Source organism: Culex quinquefasciatus, chromosome 1, assembly GCF_015732765.1.
Source record: "Culex quinquefasciatus strain JHB chromosome 1, VPISU_Cqui_1.0_pri_paternal, whole genome shotgun sequence".
NCBI lineage: Eukaryota > Metazoa > Arthropoda > Insecta > Diptera > Culicidae > Culex > Culex quinquefasciatus.
The window spans coordinates 31203612-31222300 of NC_051861.1; the positions used below are offsets into that span (position 1 = coordinate 31203612).

General features: G+C 33.0%; 1 protein-coding gene across 4 annotated transcripts in view; it reads right to left on the reverse strand.

Moving 5' to 3' along the window:
• The window catches only part of LOC6044798 (sterile alpha motif domain-containing protein 5), a 403066-nt gene that overhangs the window by 24518 nt on the left and 359859 nt on the right, over positions 1 to 18689 (reverse strand). For all 4 annotated transcript variants that reach the window (XM_038249684.1, XM_038249679.1, XM_038249675.1 and 1 more), the window contains 2 exons: positions 7438 to 7607; positions 101 to 182 (listed from right to left, as the gene is read on the reverse strand). In XM_038249684.1, the coding sequence (XP_038105612.1) occupies positions 101 to 182; positions 7438 to 7607 (252 nt within the window). The remainder of the gene's footprint in view (positions 1 to 100; positions 183 to 7437; positions 7608 to 18689) is intronic.

Genomic DNA, 18689 nt, shown 5'->3' on the forward strand with positions numbered 1-18689 from the left:
AAACCACACCACCCTTCCCCTTTGAGAAACATAATGGTTTCAATTAGCTTCCCGGATCTTTAACAGAGGGAGAGAGAGAGTGTGTGAGTCCAAAACTTACCGACACCTGGCTGAGCCGGGAGGTAACGCTGTGCAAATCCGATATCGATCCGGCGTAGTCTCCGCTTTCCCGGTCGTGGGATCTGCAATAATAATAAGAAGAGAAAAAAAAACAGGAAAATTTTAGATCCTTTTTGAACTAAACTTTTGCCGGTTGGGATGGGAAATTTCTCATTATGGTTATGAAGGATAAATACACCGGCGGCGAAGGGTGCTCTCTGCTGCTGCCAAGGACGCCTACGTTGCTGACGATGATTCCCGACGGTGGAAATTAAATTTAAATTTAATCATTATCTAGCCTTTTCGGAAGGTTTCCCCGCCCTACGGGCGTGACCAACCTATGAGTCCGGTGTTACACTACTAGAGGAGGACAGGGTGACGAATCGTGACATTAAAAAAGCATTTATTTTATAATATTTGAAGACTTTTAACTAGGGTGTCCCAAACACCACGGTGTTGAGGTAACTTTCATGTTCACCCGGATTTAATGTGGTTAAAGGCAATCTTATGGGAAATTGGACGAGAGTAGTGCGGTGCCTGTGTGGACGCTCAGTCCTGTTTTTTCGTGTTATTTTCCATCTCTTTTGTGTCGTTGTTTGTGTGCATGGGGTGATTGGTCTTTTTCTTCTTCTTTTTTCTTTATTTTTAGTTCGCGCGTTCGTTGGCCAATGAGTTTATTTTTGTCCTCTTTACATAGTTTTCGATAGAAACGATCCGAATTCTTTTTTTTTTCGAGACAAGCAAATCGTATTGCTGGATTAAGTCCTTTCTATATCATCGATGATCGGAAGGCACGCCGACGAATATGTTTTAAGGCTTATGATATAAAATCATTTTAATGAATAAAGCCCTTCTTACATCACCGTTGATCGGAAGGCACGCCGACGAAGAATTTCTGGAGGATCGCGGTCGAATTAATACTATATTTAAAATTCTAGATAGCTATCTTTCGGATTCGATTGTGAGTAGCGGGACTACGCGGTTACTATGCAACGTGTTTTTTGGAGTCTTTTTATATTTTAAATTTATAAGTCCTTCTTTTATCATCGTTGATAGGAAGGCACGCCGCCGGTTAAGTTCGTTTAAGTTATTGTTTTAATTTCATTACAATCGGTTACGTGGTGTCCTGTTTTCTTTTCGTTTATATTCGTTGATCGTAATAATTTATTCCAACTGGCAGCTTTAGTATTAACTCATCTATTATTTTTGACATTTGCTCGCGTTATCTTAATTGTACCAACAGTAAAAATATACTGATAAGTCCAGTCCATAGCACTACTGCTCGGCTGACACGCGTTCGATTAAAAAAAAAACTTTTTAAATGATCAATTATCTATCTTTCCGCAGCCGGCTGCCTAAGATTTAAAATTTTTAACCGATAAACAAAATGCTCATGGTCACATCACTGCCACTCGTGAATCCTGACCTCATACCCATCTACTAACCCCCTCAAAACTCATGTGATACTTTGTCGGAGATGCAGTCGATTGGGCGGTCTCTATCACTCAAGTATCGGACTAACATTCCCATCCACTTCCCCGTGACCCTACCACTGGTCGTGGCCGGCGCCGGTATTGATCAGCATGATAGGGGCCTTTGAGAAGTTGCGAAGCGAGGAAAGATAGCTCCCACTTATCTTCCACGGCTCGTGGATGTAACTTCTGGAGGTCCTGGTCAATAACGGAGTAGCAACTGCGGGTGGGCACCTATGCTTATGCTTATGCTTATGCTTATCTTATGGGAAATTGGACGAGCTTTCCGGTAAAAATATTTTCGAGACTGAAAAATCAAGTCTATAATATAGAAATTGCCAAAAAACCATAAAAAACTACTTTTACAACATTTGTATTTTTAAAACCGCTATACTGCCCATGATCGCATAACTGTCCCATATGCATTTTCATCGCTTTTGAGTTAATGACGCAGTTTGGTTCAAATTCGTGCGCTCTTTCAGAAAATCCTAAAACATCCAGTACTTTGTTCTAGAAATAAGGAGAAAACCCATTTTTTTGCGAAAACTTAACATGTAGCCTTATGTGTGGGACAAACTTCAAATGCGTTTTTCTCAGCATGCTGTTTTTGCATATGGGACATTTATCCGAACATGGGCAGATTAGTCCCTAAGTTAATTTCGCTGTATCAAGGTTATGTTCTTTTTTAATTGCAATAAGTCATTTTGTGTTTCACGTCAACCTCAACATTAAATTATACATCACAGTCACAGAATCCCAAAAAGCTCAAGAAACAATCTTGTATTTGCAGATTCAGAAAAAAATCAAATGGTAGATTTAGAATCATCTAAATAATGAAGATACTTCAATTAACGTTTCATAAAATGAAAATGAATTCTCACTTACTTTTTCAAAAGGTCTTATGTACTTAGGAAACCCATGGCGCATTGGTTGTTTTGAAAAAGTTATCTAGAATTGAATGTAAGTAATTTCATAAAAAAAAAAAACATTTTTTTATTTAAGCAATTCCATGTCAAATAGGGAACCGGTTGTACCGGGCCCTCTCTGATTTCAATGAAACTTTGTAGACATGTTATCCTACGCTTAAGAAAGCCATTTTTGTGCATATGGGGCCAATTTCACTCGATAATGACATTTGAGAAGGGCGTAAGTGTTTTGAATATTTTTGCATTACGTAATTTAAATATCGCTGTATCTCGAAGCCGTTGTATCATATCAAAAAGTGGTCAGAGAAAACCAATGACAATGACAGAAAAAACGCGCCACTTTTGTGTGATTTTTTTTTTAAATTTAAGTTGAAAAGTCATATTTGAAAGTGAGCCCACGATTTTTTTCGTTCAATTATTTTTTAAAAATATCCTAAGATGTTATCAAAAGACTCACAAAAAATAAAGGATGGAGAACTCTCCTTAAAAAATACAAAAATCATTTACTAAAAACGTTTTTTTGAAGAGTGCTCTAAACGTCAAAATTTAAAAAAAAAAAACGAATACGGGAATCGATTCCCAAAACAATTTTACATAAAAGTCATCATAAAATATCATCATCTCCATATTGACCATTGCCCTAAGTCCAATCCTTGTGAAGTAATAGCGGTTTTAAAAATAAAAATGTTGAAAAAGTAGGTTTTTTATGGTTTTTCGCAATTTTTATATGATTGACTTGATTGACTTGATTTTTCAATCTCGAAAATATTTTTACCGGAAAGCTCGTCAAATTTCCCATAAGATTGTCTTTGACCACTTTTCAAAATAACTCGTTTTTTTTTTGATAATTTAAGCTAATTGGCTATCCAGGTTACTACCATCCACTGAACTACACTGAAAAAAATATTCATTTTTCAGTTATGAGCAATGTTACTAGCTTATATCTGTAAGCCCATATTTCCAATTGAAATGTGGTCAAAGGCAATCTTATGGGAAATTGGACGAGTTTTCCGGTGAAAATATTTGGGTAATTCTCCGCCAACTCACACAGCAGTTGCCCCGACCCCTCTTCGATTTGCGTGAAACTTTGTCCTAAGGGGTAACTTTTGTCTCTGATCACGAATCTGAGGTCCGTTTATTGATATCTCGTGACGGAGGGGCGGTACGACCCCTTCCATTTTTGAACATGCGAAAAAAGAGGTGCTTTTCAATAATTTGCAGCCTAAAACGGTGATGAGATAGAAATTTGGTGTCAAAGGGACATTTATGTAAAATTAGACGCCCGATTTGATGGCGTACTCAGAATTCCGAAAAAAAGTATTTTTCATCGAAAAAAACACTAAAAAAGTTTTAAAAATTCTCCCATTTTCCGTTACTTGACTGTAAATTTTTTTGAAACATGTCATTTTATGGGAAATTTAATGTACTTTTCGAATCTACATTGACCCAGAAGGGTCATTTTTTCATTTAGAACAAAATTTTTCATTTTAAAATTTCTTTTTTTTTCTAACTTTGCAGGGTTATTTTTTAGAGTGTAACAATGTTCTACAAAGTTGTAGAGCAGACAATTACAAAAATTTTGATATATAGACATAAGGGGTTTGCTTATAAACATCACGAGTTATCGCGATTTTACGAAAAAATGTTTTGAAAAAGTTGGTCGTCATCGATCATGGCCGTTCATGGTCACCCGCGACAGACACGGACGACGAAACAAAGAGAAACGCAAAAAGTAACATTTTCAAAACTTTTTTTCGTAAAATCGCGATAACTCGTGATAATTGTAAGCAAACCCCTTATGTCTGTATATCAAAATTTTTGTAATTGTCTGCTCTACAACTTTGTAGAACATTGTTACACTCTAAAAAATAACCCTGCAAAGTTAGAAAAAACACGAAATTTTCAAATGAAAAATTTTGTTCTAAATGAAAAAATGACCCTTCTGGGACAATGTAGATTCGAAAAGTACATTAAATTTCCCATAAAATGACGTGTTCCAAATTTTTTTACAGTCGAGTAACGGAAAATGGTAGAATTTTTAAAACTTTTTTTGTATTTTTTTCGATGAAAAATACTTTTTTTCGGAATTCTAAGTACGCCATCAAATCGGGCGTCTAATTTTACATAAAAGTTCCTTTGACATCAAATTTCTATCTCATCACCGTTTCAGGCTGCAAATTATTGAAAAACGCCTCATTTTTCGCATGTTCAAAAATGGAAGGGGTCGTACCGCCCCTCCGTCACGAGATATCAAAAAACGGACCTCGGATTCGTGATCAGGGACAAAAGTTACCCCTTAGGACAAAATTTCACGCAAATCGAAGAGGGGTCGGGGCAACTTTTCCCGATTTCGTGTGAGTTGGTAGAGAATTACCCATTTTCGAGACTGAAAAATCAAGTCTGTCATATGGGAATTGCCAAAAACCATAAAAAACCTACTTTTTCAAAAAAAATCTTTTTAAAACCGCTGTAACTTCACAAGGATTGGACTTAAAACAATGGTCAATATGGAGGCTTTTATATAAAATTGTCTGAAGAATCGATTCGTATTCGGTTTTTGAAAATTTTGACGTTTGGAGTCCATTAAAAAAAAAACAGTTTAAATGAATGATTTTTTTAGGTGAGTTGCTCCATCCTGCATTTTTTGTAAGTCTTTTTGTAACATCTTATGCTATTTTCACAAAAAAATTAACAAAAAAAATCGTGGCCTCACCCTCAAATTTGACTTTTAAACTTTAAAATCAAAAAATCTCATAAAAGTGGTGTGTTTTCTTTTTTCAGTGTGTGTTATTTTTTTGAAAGCCCGTCAAATTTCAAGATAAGTTTGTCTTTGACCACTTTTTGATACGATGCAACGGCTTCGAGATGCAGTAATTTTTAAATTGCAAAATACAAAAATATTTAAAAAAAAACTTACGCCCTTCTCAAATGTTGTTTTCATGTACAATTGGCTCCATATACACACAAATGGCTTATATAGGCCTTGTTTTGGACTGGAATGGCTCATTTTTATTTTTAAATATCTTCATATCACTGCATAAGTTAATGCGATTTAACATTCTTACCAAAACTATTGCATACTCGATTAACTCACAATAAAATTTAATGATTTTTATTTATTTGAGAATGTGACGATATTGGCAAAAAATACTGCTTTTGGAGACCCAAATTTCAAAGAAAACAAAATCGTGATGCAATTATTTTTTTAGTTTTCATCATTTCAGAATTGCGCATTTTTTAATGTTATTGAAGTCTTGCTATTTTTATCTTTAATTGTTAATTTTTAGAATTGAAGTAAGTTTTGTATTTTTGAGTAGTAGAGACCTTCGTTTTCTCATTATTCTTAATTTAAAATTTTCATCAATTTGATATTATTATTGCAATAGTAAAGTAATTTTTTCGCATGATCTAAAAAGAGTATCGGGGTCGCATTTACAAAGTGGATTCAGTGGCTACTTCTTAAGGGGTTACATACATGTAAATCGATGAAAAAGTCAGTGGTTGGAGTGAGCACACACTTATTTTTTTTTAATCTGTTATCAGGGCATTAAAATATACATTTTCATTTATTATCAAAACAAATTTCAAGACATTTGGTTGTATCATTGACGAGATATAGCTATTTGAATTTAGCAGTTTCAAAAAACGGGTGCCACGATAATTTAACAATGCCTTGACCAAATTGGATCAAAATTTTTGTGAAGACTCGTTAAACCAGTCCTGTGTGCATTACAAAACATATTTAAAAAAAGAAAAAAATATTTTTGAGTTTTTTTTTTAATTAGAAGTTTATGATTTTTGTATTTTTTAAAAAGCAAAATTTCAAAATCGGGCTTCACCATGCACACCGGATATGTCTTGAGAGTCTTCACCCCAAACTTTAGCCAATTTGGTCCATCCCATCTCGAGGTTTCGTGGAACGAAAAAAAATATGTTCATCAATACTTTGAGGTTTTTTACACTTTTTTTTATTTTGTTTGCGATTTTTGGACATATTTTGGGTTTCCATGTCAAATTGCCATCTAAATTCAAAATATGCCCAAAAATCGACACTGCGACACTTTTAAAATCTGAGTGCAAGATTCCGATTCAGCGGGCAAAGCTACATGAAAATCATGTAGGCGGCAAATTTTAAAATTCCGTTATTTTGGTCCATTACACTTTTTCCTTGAAAATTAGACAATTTCAAATGATGATAAAAAAACACACCTGAATTTTTTTCAGCGTTTGTAGTGCTAGATTTTCATTTTCGAATGCAACCTAGCGCATAAAGTTTGACCTCTGAGTCCCAATTTAAATAAGAATGTGCCAAGAACATCACTTTTCTCTAAAGCTTAACCTTGAATTGCTACGTCCAAAAAACTATTTTTTAAGGTTTGCTAAGAGGCTTCCTCTTAATTTGTTCGTAAAAGGCGTAGATTGCAAGGTAAAATTGTTGTTGTCTTCGACAAAGTTGCTTTGATTGGCAATCCTAACAACTTTTAAAAATATATAAAAAAATACCAAAAATAATCCTGAAAAGTTAGATTTTTAAAAACGTCCTAATCGTGAACCACCCTCATTTTCAACCAACCCAAAAGTTGTCACTCTCCATTTGCCACAACTCTTCTGAAAACACCAAAGCTCCAGAACGTCAAAATTTTTCGGAAAATTCAATTTCCATTTTTTCAAAATTACGTGAAGCAGTCACCCTGCAAGCCACTACCTCACTATATAGTAAAAGCCCAATTTACAACCCACTGATTTGGACCCGCCAGACAGCGGAAAATTTGTCGAACATAATTGAAATTTATGTTAAACTGATTTAATTAATTGTAAAATTATAATCACACCAACCCAGCCAGATTTTGCTGTCTGCCCGCGGTTCGTGATTCGGTTCTCGATAAACCGTTAAAATCCGATAATGAGCCAAATTGCAGCGCCCATCAAACTAAACTTACCTCGCGTGCTTGAGCGGGATGATGGTCGGTGGGTTCGGAGGTTGCTGGGGCACGATCAGGCCCCGCCGGATCGCTGGCCCCCGCTGCGGTATCGAGATGTCCCCGGCGGACCGGAGCGATATCACGCCCTGGCCGTCCCGTCCGTTCGTGGTGTAGCAGACGCGGCCACCCTAAGTTTGTTTTTTTTTGGGAAAGAGAAAAAGAATACAAGAAGAAAATTGGTTAGCGAGTATAAATATACCACCCAAACCCACCTTACCAGCCCTGACCAAATGGACCAGAAAATCAAAGGAAATTCCTCTTAATAATGCAATTACCTCTTTAAGCCCAAATCCTTCAGACAACAAACAAACCACCCAACCCAAATGGGCAGTGGAAGAAAAGGCTAAAATAACAACAAACCAGCTCCGGAGGGTATTTCCAAAGCTTCCAAAGATTTTTTTTTTTGTTGCGTCCGACATCCCAAAAAAGGTCCTTTTTAAGTCTGTCGTCTCAGCCTCATGTCTTCTAGGATTTGTTTGGGAGATTTATCCCCCGCAGAGCCCGAAGGCATCGGCTGGGCTCGTCAGGACTCAGGACAAAAGTAGACCAGCGACCGGTCCCAGCGGCTATCATTAGACATTTGGGTGGTTCTTGAAATGAGTCTAAATTGCATTTTATTCCCACACGAGAATCTTCTTCAACTCATTCTCAAAACATTTTATCTTCACTGTTTAACCCGTCTGGTGTCCGAAAATTCCATCGATTTCCACCCTCCAAAGAGGACTTTGCGCTAACCGGTACAGAAAACCGGATTAAAGCCATCAGCGCTAGAAGGATGTTGGGCAGCCGGGTCTGCGTCAGAAGCAATCGTTGGACGAACGATCAGGTTCCGGCGCTTTGATTTCGGGGAAAAAATATGCTGATGGACCATGTTTGGGCAAATGATGGAAGGTTAAGCACGTAACGTGATACTGGCAGATAATGAAGAACCTTGAACTCGTTTTCTGGCAGAAAATTTGTTAAATACACGGAAAGAAAATCGTTAACATTTTTTCGATTTTGAACAACAATGATATCGATTTTAAAAGCATTTGCAACGAAATCGAGAAAAATGTTGACTGTTTTGAAAACATTTTAGACAGCTTTATTTTACAAATGAGCAATTCTCTGAGATTTCGGTCATTCGATTTTTTTGTATTTTTTAATCCGGCTGAAACTTTTTTGGTGCCTTCGGTATGCCCAAAGAAGCCATTTTGCATCATTTGTTTGTCCATATAACTTTCCATACAAATTTGGCGGCTGTCCATACAAAAATGATTAATGAATATTCAAAAATCTGCATCTTTTGAAGGAATTTTTTGATCGATTTGGTGTCTCGGGCAAAGTTGTAAATATGGATAAAGACTACACTGAAAAGAAATGTTACACGGTAAAAAAAGATTTATGATTTTTTATTTCACTTTTTGTCACTGATTTGCTAAACAACAATATTTTTATTTTTTTGTCATTTTCTGATATGTTTTAGAGGACATAAAAAACAACTTTTCAGGAATTTCTAGATTGGGCAAAAAGTCTTCGACCGAGTTATGAATTTTTGAATGAAAACTGCTTTTTTCAAAACATTCAAATACTGGTCGCAACAATATTTCAACTTCATTTTTCGATGTAAAATTGAATTTGCAATCAAAAAGTACCTAAGTAAAATTTTGATAAAGTGCACCGTTTTCGTGTTATTGCCACTTTTTAAAAAATAGTCTCAGTTAATCATTTTTTTTTTAAATTAGTGCACTTGTTTTCCCATTTAAAAAAATGTTTTTAAAGGCTGAGAAAATTATCAATACTTTGCTTTTTTGAACTTTGTTAATACGACCCATACCCAAGGGACCATCCATAAACCACGTGGACACATTTTTGGGAATCTCAACCCCCTTCGTGGACAATTGTCCATACAAAAAAATCTTTTTGTATGGAGCATGGACAATCGCTTAACCCCCTAGAGTGTCCACGTGGTTTATGGATGGTCCCCAAACGATATATTGCCATGCAAAGGTTTCAAAACAGGAAAATTGCAGTTTTCGAAGTCTCACCCAAACAACCCACAATTTTCTAATGTCGATACTATGTTAAAATATGAAACATTCGTGAATATTTACGATCTCTTCGAAAATAATAGATTTTTTTTAAATCAAGACTAACATTTCAAAAAGGCGTAATATTGAATGTTTGACCCTTTTGAAATGTTTTTCTTGATTTAAAATTTTTCAAAATATTGTTTTCGAAAAAATCGGAAAATTTCACGAATGTTCCAGATTTTAACATTGAAAATCGGACCATTAGTTGCTGAGATATCGACATTAGAAAATGGTGGGTTGTTTGGGTGAGACTTAGAAAACTGCAATTTTCCTGTTTCTTTTTCTTTAAACCGCTGTATCTCATGAGCCAGAGGTGCAATCTTCAATGTCTCTTAAATAATTTTACAGCAAATTTTTTAAACTTAAAAAAAATATTTTCAGAAATGGTCACTCATGGTCACTGTTATTAAAATCGAAAAACTTCAAATATTTCACTAAAATCAAACTTTCGGTGGGTATATCTTGAAAACAGAGCCCTAGAGCGTTCAATTTCCCGTCCCGGGAAAAAAATCCCGGGAATTCCCGGGATTTCCCGAAAAAAATATTTCCCGTTTCCCGGGAAAAATTCTTCAATTTTTGGAACTATTATTTGAAAATGCTCTGAAAAAATAATAAATGAACAAACTTAACATGATTTTGTTAAATTAATTGTTTGTTTTACATAATTAATCAGATTATCAGAAATTGTAATATCAGAATTATTTCTGATAATATTAATTTTAGAAGCAGCTGGGAATAAATCTTGCTTAATGAGTATTAAATTACTACAATTAGCCCAAGTAACATTTTGTTCCAGGAGTTCTACAAGAACTCTTCAAGATAGCTACAGCATAGCAGTTTGGACCGCGGTAGGATAAAATTCTCTTCAAAACTTCTTCAGGAGTTTGGAAGAGTACTTGAAGAGAGTTTTATCCTACCGCGGTCCAAACTGCTATGCTGTAGCTATCTTGAAGAGCTCTTGTAGAACTCCTGGAAAAAAATGTTACTTGGGAGGTAAGCTTTTAAAAGATTGATGTTATTTCATCAAAACAATATTAACTCCTTACCTCCAAATTAAAATTGAGATTTTTTATACATTTTTTTTACCATGATCAAATGAGATGAAAATCGAATTTGAGCAAAAAGAATTAATTCAATTGGTTGAATACCTAGTACTTAAGAAATTAAAATTTGAAGTAAAAGAATTATGCAGCACTGGTGCAGCTACAGGTATTAGAGGGTTAAATGTTAAAAAATAGAAGACTTTTTGTAGAATGATGTAAACTTATCGTTGAATTTAAATCATGTTGCATAATAACACAAAAAATCATTGAATAATTACTTTCTATTGTTTGTTCTCAAAAAATACAAAAATATATTCAAAGCTTGCTCCAAATATTTGAAAACATTGGTTTGTTTAGAGTTAAACCAACACTCCAAATCTTTACCATTTGTTCAAGAGTTGAAACCAGTATTTGTCATGGAAAACATAATTTATGCATGATTTTTTTTAATTTCAATAAACTGGTCACAGAGGCAAGTTTAAAATTTCTCATCAAAAAGTGCCAAAATACATTTTCTTGTAGTTGAAGGATTTTTTACATGCAGTCAAGCTGTCAATTGATCTTCACACTTATTAAAACCATTAATGTTGCATAATATTAATCAAAACCAAGATCACAACAATTTTCAATAAATTTGAAATTTCCCGGGAAATCCAGGGATTAAAATTTCCCGTTTCCCGGGAAATTTGTAACCCCGGGAAATTGGACGCTCTACAGAGCCCTTAATCAAAAAATCTGTTAAGTACTTTACGATTTGAAATTCAACTATACATTTTTAATTTTTAATACGTCAAATTTGTTTTTGAGTGATTTTTTTCAAGAATCACTATTTATTCAAAAATTCATAACTCGGCGGCAGATTTTTTGACCACGTTTCTCTGTGACTCAAAATTTGTGGGTTTTTGTCCGCTAAAACATATAAAAAAAATCTCGAAAATCAAAAATTACGTATTTTGGGAAATTGAGTTTTAGTTAAAAAAAAGTTGATTAAAAAATCTGCAATTTTTTTCCGTGTACCATTTTTATTAATAGTCCTCAACAACCTAAAACTTTGCCGAAGACACCAAATTGATCAGAAAATTCACTCAAAAGTTACAGCTGTTTGAATATTTACGTACCATTGTTGTATGGACATCAGCCAAAATTGTATGGAGACTTGTATGGGTGAAGCAATGACACAAAATATCTTCTTTGGTCATAGGGAAGGTCTCCACAAAGTTTGAGCCAAATAAAAAAATACAAATAAAATCCATTTCCGGTTTTGGGAGGGAATTGCTCAGTTGTGCTTTTTGAAGTGTTTGGAAGGAACTTGGCCAGAACCACTCACATAAAAAGAAAAGAAAAAACTAACTTAATCCACCTATGTGGTTGGAGCCTTCCTCACAACAATGGCTGTACACAAGTTTCATCAATTTTTTAGATCCGGCTTCCAAAAAGTACATCGATATCACTTAAGTGGCCATGTCTCGAGACAGGGTTGCCAGATCTTCGATGTTTTGCACTCGTTGGAAAGGTCTTTTGATAACCTAACCTAACCAACAATGGGTCGGATGATGGACCTGGACATAGTTTACATACATTTAAGTGAGATCCGGCTTCAAAAAAGTTCATCAATATCACTTAAGTGGCCATATCTCGAGACAGGGTTGCCAGATCTTCAATGTTTTGCACTCGTTGGAAAGGTCTTTTGATAACCTAACCAACAATGGGTCGGATAGTGGAGCCGGACATAGTTTACATACATTTAAGTGAGATCCGGCTTCAAAAAAGTACATCAATATCACTTAAGAGGCCATATCTCGAGACAGGGTTGCCAGTTCTTTAATGTTTTAGACTCGTTGGAAAGGTATTTTGATAACCTAACCAACGTTGGCTCGGATAGTGGAGCCGGACATAGTTTACATACATTTAAGTGAGATCCGGCTTCAAAAAAGTACATCAATATCACTTAAGAGGCCATATCTCGAGACAGGGTTTCCAGATCTTCAATGTTTTAGACTCGTTGGAAAGGTCTTTTGATAACCTAACCAGCAATAGGTCGTATAGAGGATCCGGACATAGTTTACATACATTTAAGTGAGATCCGGCTTCAAAAAAGTACATCAATATCACTTAAGAGGCCATATCTCGAGACAGGGTTGCCAGATCTTCAATGTTTTAGACTCGTTGGAAAGGTATTTTGATAACCTAACCAACGTTGGGTCGGATAGTGGAGCCGGACATAGTTTACATACATTTAAGTGAGATCCGGCTTCAAAAAAGTACATCAATATCACTTAAGTGGCCATATCTCGAGACAGGGTTGCCAGATCTTCAATGATTTGGACTCATTGGAAAGTTCTTTTGATAAGTTAACCAACAATAGGTCGGATGGTGGATTCGGACATAGTTTACATACATTTAAGTGAGATCCGGCTTCAAAAAAGTACATCAATATCACTTAAGGGGCCATATCTCGAGACAGGGTTGCCAGATCTTCAATGTTTTAGACTCGTTGGAAAGGTCTTTTGATAATCTAACCAACGATGGGTCGGATGATGGACTCGGACATAGTTTACATACATTTAAGTGAGATCCGGCTTCAAAAAAGTACATCAATATCACTTAAGTGGCCATATCTCGAGACAGGGTTGCCAGATCTTCAATGTTTTACACTCGTTGGAAAGGTCTTTTGATAACCTAACCAACGATGGGTCGGATGATAGACCCGGACATAGTTTACATACAGTTAAGTGAGATCCAAATATATGTGAAAACACATTTTTATACATAACTTTTGAACTACTTATCGAAACTTCAATCTGTATAAAACTCGATCTATGGGACTCTAAACCAAGTCGAATGCAACAAGTTCGGGTCAAATCGGTTCAGCCAGTGCCGAGAAACATGAGCTAGTTTGTTGGTCACATACATACATACACACACACATACACACACACATACACACACATACACACAGACATTTGTTCAGTTTTCGATTCTGAGTCGATATGTATACATGAAGGTGGGTCTACGACGTTTTTATACGAAGTTCATTTTTAGAGCAGGATTATAGCCTTACCTCAGTGAGGAAGGCAAAAAAAGATGCTTATTCGAAAACGCAATCCAAAAGTTCTTCAACTAAATTTGAATCAAGAGCACTCTTTTCGAGGTTATGCCACCAGTTGAAATTTTTCATTCAAAAATGTTTAATTCATATTTTTATGCATTTTCCTGCTGTCTTACCGAAATGTATGACAAAAGGTCGAAAGGACAAAACATCGAAAGGACAAAAACATCACTCGCAAAATATTTAAGAAGTCAGACATTTTAATACACTGTGCTTGTTTGTATGAAAGGAAGGAAAAAAAAACCTCAAAAATATTCCAAATATCAAGAACAGTTTGTTTTATATCAGTGGATAAACTAACAACAATGTTTTTTGTTTAGTTTTTTACTTGTGCCTTTTGTCCAATTACGACCTTATTTCTTTCAATATTTTGTCTAACCATGCCATATTTTTTTCAAAATTCAGAAAAAATATGCTCAGATTTTCATCGTCCAAAAATAAATAACTTAAAAAAATCGTTTTTTTATGGAATACATTGCGGTCTACATTAATTCCGTATACCTACAACATACTAGACCACTTGTAGGAGCAGCAAATTACGTAAAAAAAATTGTTTAAGAGAGTATTATTAAAATTTCATTGGAATCAAAAAAGAAAACACAAAACAACATGATTTAGAAAATGTCATATTCCCACGAAAAAAGGGAATTTGATGAATAAATAAAATTATAAATAACTTTTCGTTTTAGTATAAGCCAGAGGTAAACAAAAAAAGAGCGAGCGATCCATAGATCACTAAAAAAGAGCCGCAGTTCATGATAAAAAAAACATTTCTTCACGGAAAAGAGTTCTATCCAAAATTTAACAATTCAAATTAGCTGGCTTCAAATTGGTAAAACAGTGATTTTTTTGGTTGAATCAGCTAAAATTACAGCTAAATTTACCAACCTGTGATTGGTGAAATAGCTAACCCTGATTGCTGATTTGCTTTCCAAAACTGACAGCCCAAATCAAAATGACAGGAGAGATTTTACCAAAAATAATGGTGTTTCAGCACAATTTTGCGTAATTTTACCAAAAAATTAGCTGGAACTGGCAGCATGGATTTTTTGACAGGTCATCAGTTCGAGACCAAAACAAAGCATCGTCTTGTATCGTGTTCGATCCTGTTTGAGCCGCTCAGTTCGCGAAGTTTTTTGATGGTTATGTGTGCAGTTTGAGTGCAAGTGCAAGTGCAAAAGGTGATAGAATGTGTTGTGTGAGTGAATAAATCAAAAGCCTGGAAGGTTTTCTGCGGATCGGCACCTGAAGGTAAGTTTCAGTAGATAAGGTGAGAAGTTTTTTGTGTTGAGAGAAAGTGGTTAGAAGTTGAGCCTCTCGTTATTGTTTGGATGATGCGTAGGTAAAAACATGTACTCAACATAAAGTGGGAGCATCCCTAAACCACGTGAACACTTTGGCAGGGGAAAGGGGAGGCTGGCGATTGTCCACAGTATACTTTTTTGTATGGACATCTGTCCACCTGGAGGGGCGGCGGGTACAGAATGTCTAGACATAGATTGGCCAATGTTTGACAGCTCCGAGCAAATAGGGTGCCTAATGCCTTTTAAGCACATCCATAAATATTGTTAAATATTGTTAGAAATGAAGTTAAATTAAGTTCAATTAAGTTAAATTAAGTGAAATTAAGTTTAATCAATTTAAGGTTACTTAAATTAAGTTACATTTGGTAAAATTTAAATAAAAATGTAGAATTCAGTTAAAATCAGTTAAATTGATACAATTTAGTTAAAATTAGTTAAATTTAGTTGAAATTAGTAAAATTTCGTTAAAATTGATTAAATTTAGTTTAAATAAGTAAAATAAAGTAAAGTTTAGATAAGTTCAATTAAATTTTGTTGAATTAAGATGAATTTAAAAAAAATAGTTAAATTAAGCAAAATTTAGTTAAATTCAGATACATTCAGTTGAAATTAATTATTTTTTGTGTGATTTAGTTGAATTTGCCCAAATTTGGTTAAATTAAGTTGTGTTAAGTTAAATTTTGTAAAATTAAACAAAATTAGCAAAATTAAGTAAAATTAAGCAAAATTAAGTAGAACTAAGCAAAATTAAGTAAAATTAAGCAAAATTAAATAAAACTAAGTATAATTAAGTAAATAATGTAAAATTAAGTAAAATTAAGTAAAATAAAGTAAATTTATGTAAAATTAAGTAAAATAAAGTTAAATTAAGTAAAATTGAGATGAAATGATGTTAAATTCAGTGAATATATGTCAAATTAATTTCAATCAAGTTTAATTAAGTAAAATTAAATTAAATCAGTTAAATTGAGCTTAATTAAGTTGAAAATGGATATATTTAGAAAAATGTAGTTGAATTTAGGTAAATGTAGATGAATATAGGTAAATGTAAGTACATTTATTCAAATGTTATTACATTTGGCAGAATTCAGTTAAATTTAATGTAATTTGGTAGAATTTAGTTAAATTTAAAGTTATTTGGAAAAATTCAGTTAAATTGAGTTTAATTAAGTTAAGTTAACTTTAATTAAGTTAAAATAAGTTTATTTAAGTTAAATTAGGTAAAACTAAAATAAATTAAGTTAAATTCAATTGAATTAAGTTAAATTAAGTTGAATTAAATAAATAAATAAAAATAAATAAATTAAGTTAAATTAAGTTAAATTGAGTTAAATTAAGTTAAATTAAATTAAATTAAGTTAACTTTAATTCAGCTAAAATAAGTTTGATTAAGTTAAATTAAATCAAGTTAAATTTAGTTTCATTAAGTTATATTAAGCTAAATTGAGTTAAATTGAGTTAAATTTAGTAAAATTTAGTAAAATTTAGTTAAATTAAGTTAAATTATGTTGAATTAAGTTAAATTTAGCTAAATTAAGATAAATTAAGTTAAGTTAAATAAAGTTAAATAAAGTCAAATAAAGTTAAATCAAGCTAAATAAAGTTGAATCAAGTTAAATTAAATTTTGTTAAGTTTAATTCAGTTAAATTAAGTTAAATTAAGTTAAATTATGTTAAATTAAGTTAAATTAAGTTAAATTAAGTTAAATTAAGTTAAATTAAGTTAAATTAAGTTAAATTAAGTTAAATTAGGTTAAGTTAAGTTAAATCAAGTTAAGTTAAATTTAGTTAAATTATGTTAAAGTATGTTACATAAAGTTAAATTTAGTTAAATTAAGTTGGATAAAGTAAAATTATTTTGTTTAAGTGAAAGTAATTTGATGTTATATTTAAACTTTGTTAAATGCAAAACATAGTTTAAATTTAACATGAATTTACTATATCTTAACCAAAATAACTTTTTGTAAGTTTTTTTTGTATTTTTGTTTGTTTTTTTGTATTTTTGTATTTTTGTATTTTTGTATTTTTGTATTTTTGTATTTATGTATTTTTGTATTTTTGTATTTATGTATTTTTGTATTTTTGTATTTTTGTATTTTTGTATTTTTGTATTTTTGTATTTTTGTATTTTTGTATTTTTGTATTTTTGTATTTTTGTATTTTTGTATTTTTGTGTTTTTGTATTTTTGTATTTTTGTATTTTTGTATTTTTGTATTTTTGTATTTTTGTATTTTTGTATTTTTGTATTTTTGTATTTTGTATTTTTGTATTTTTGTATTTTTGTATTTTTGTATTTTGTATTTTTGTATTTTTGTATTTTTGTATTTTGTATTTTTGTATTTTTGTATTTTTGTATTTTTGTATTTTTGTATTTTTGTATTTTTGTATTTTTGTATTTTTGTATTTTTGTATTTTGTATTTTGTATTTTTGTATTTTTGTATTTTTGTATTTTTGTATTTTTGTATTTTTGTATTTTTGTATTTTTGTATTACTGTATTTCATTTTTTTTTATTTGTCAATAGAATATCGCAACAAAGCCGTACAATTAGGATGATCAACTATAACATAGTTTAAAAGCCTGGAAACTATTGAAACATCCAAAAACTTGCTGGACTACCAAAAACGTACCAAGAATAGCGGAAAATCATGCTACACCAGCAAAAGTCTTTTTGAAAATAAAAACAACTTTACAGGCAGCAAGGGATTTTCAAAATGATTTCGAAATTACCAGTTGAAACAGTCGAAAAATTAGCTGGACCTACCGAAAACGAAGCAAGAACAAAAAGAAACGAGCTAAATCAGCCAAAAGGCTGGGTGAATAATGCGTGCTTTGCAGGCAGAAACGGAGGCTTTTGAAAGAAAACTTGTAGAAATAGTGGAAAAATTAGCTATACCAACCAAAACACCTACCAAGAATAGTGGCAAAGTTGGCTAAACTAGCTAAAAAGATGTGTGAAAATACCTGGCTTCGCAGCCATCAATGGAAAATTTTGAGAATGAGTCCAAAAACTGGTTGAAACAGCCTAAAAACTCGCTGGGCTAACTATAAAACTTCCTAGAATACCATAAAATCTAGCTAAAATAGCTAACAGACCTTCTCAAAACATACAGCTTTTGAGACTGACAGCATTTTTCCAGCTTGCAAATTAGTAAAATTTACTAAAAATTTAGCTAGATTTATCATTTTTAGGACCTGGATCCAGCTGTCAAATCCAGGAATTTTTTTAGGATTTCCAGCTAAAAAAAATCGTGGTTGGAAAAACAACCAATTTTTTTAGGGTTTTTAACCGAAAATTAGTAAGATTCACGATAAACCTTCTTTCCGTGTTGTGTCTTTTTTTCAATTTTATTTCATTGTCATTTTTTTGAAATTGTCCCACCGCGTTCGCTTTCAAGTAATTTAAGATAAAAATGCAAGTTAAAGAGGGACTTTTTCCTGACTTTTGAGAGCTGAAGCGACATGTTTCAGTGGTGGTGAAGTGGCCTATTGCAACTTCCTCATCAATTTATTTTGAAAGACTCTTAATAGCACTTGTGCCAACATTTCGTCGCCGTCGTGCTAACTTGTCGTACGTGCATTTTGGGCCAAATTGAGTTGAGAACGCCATTTTGTGCAGCTCACAATGCCTCACCTTTTGACCTTCACAGATCCCCAAAATTCGACTTCAATCCTGAGATAT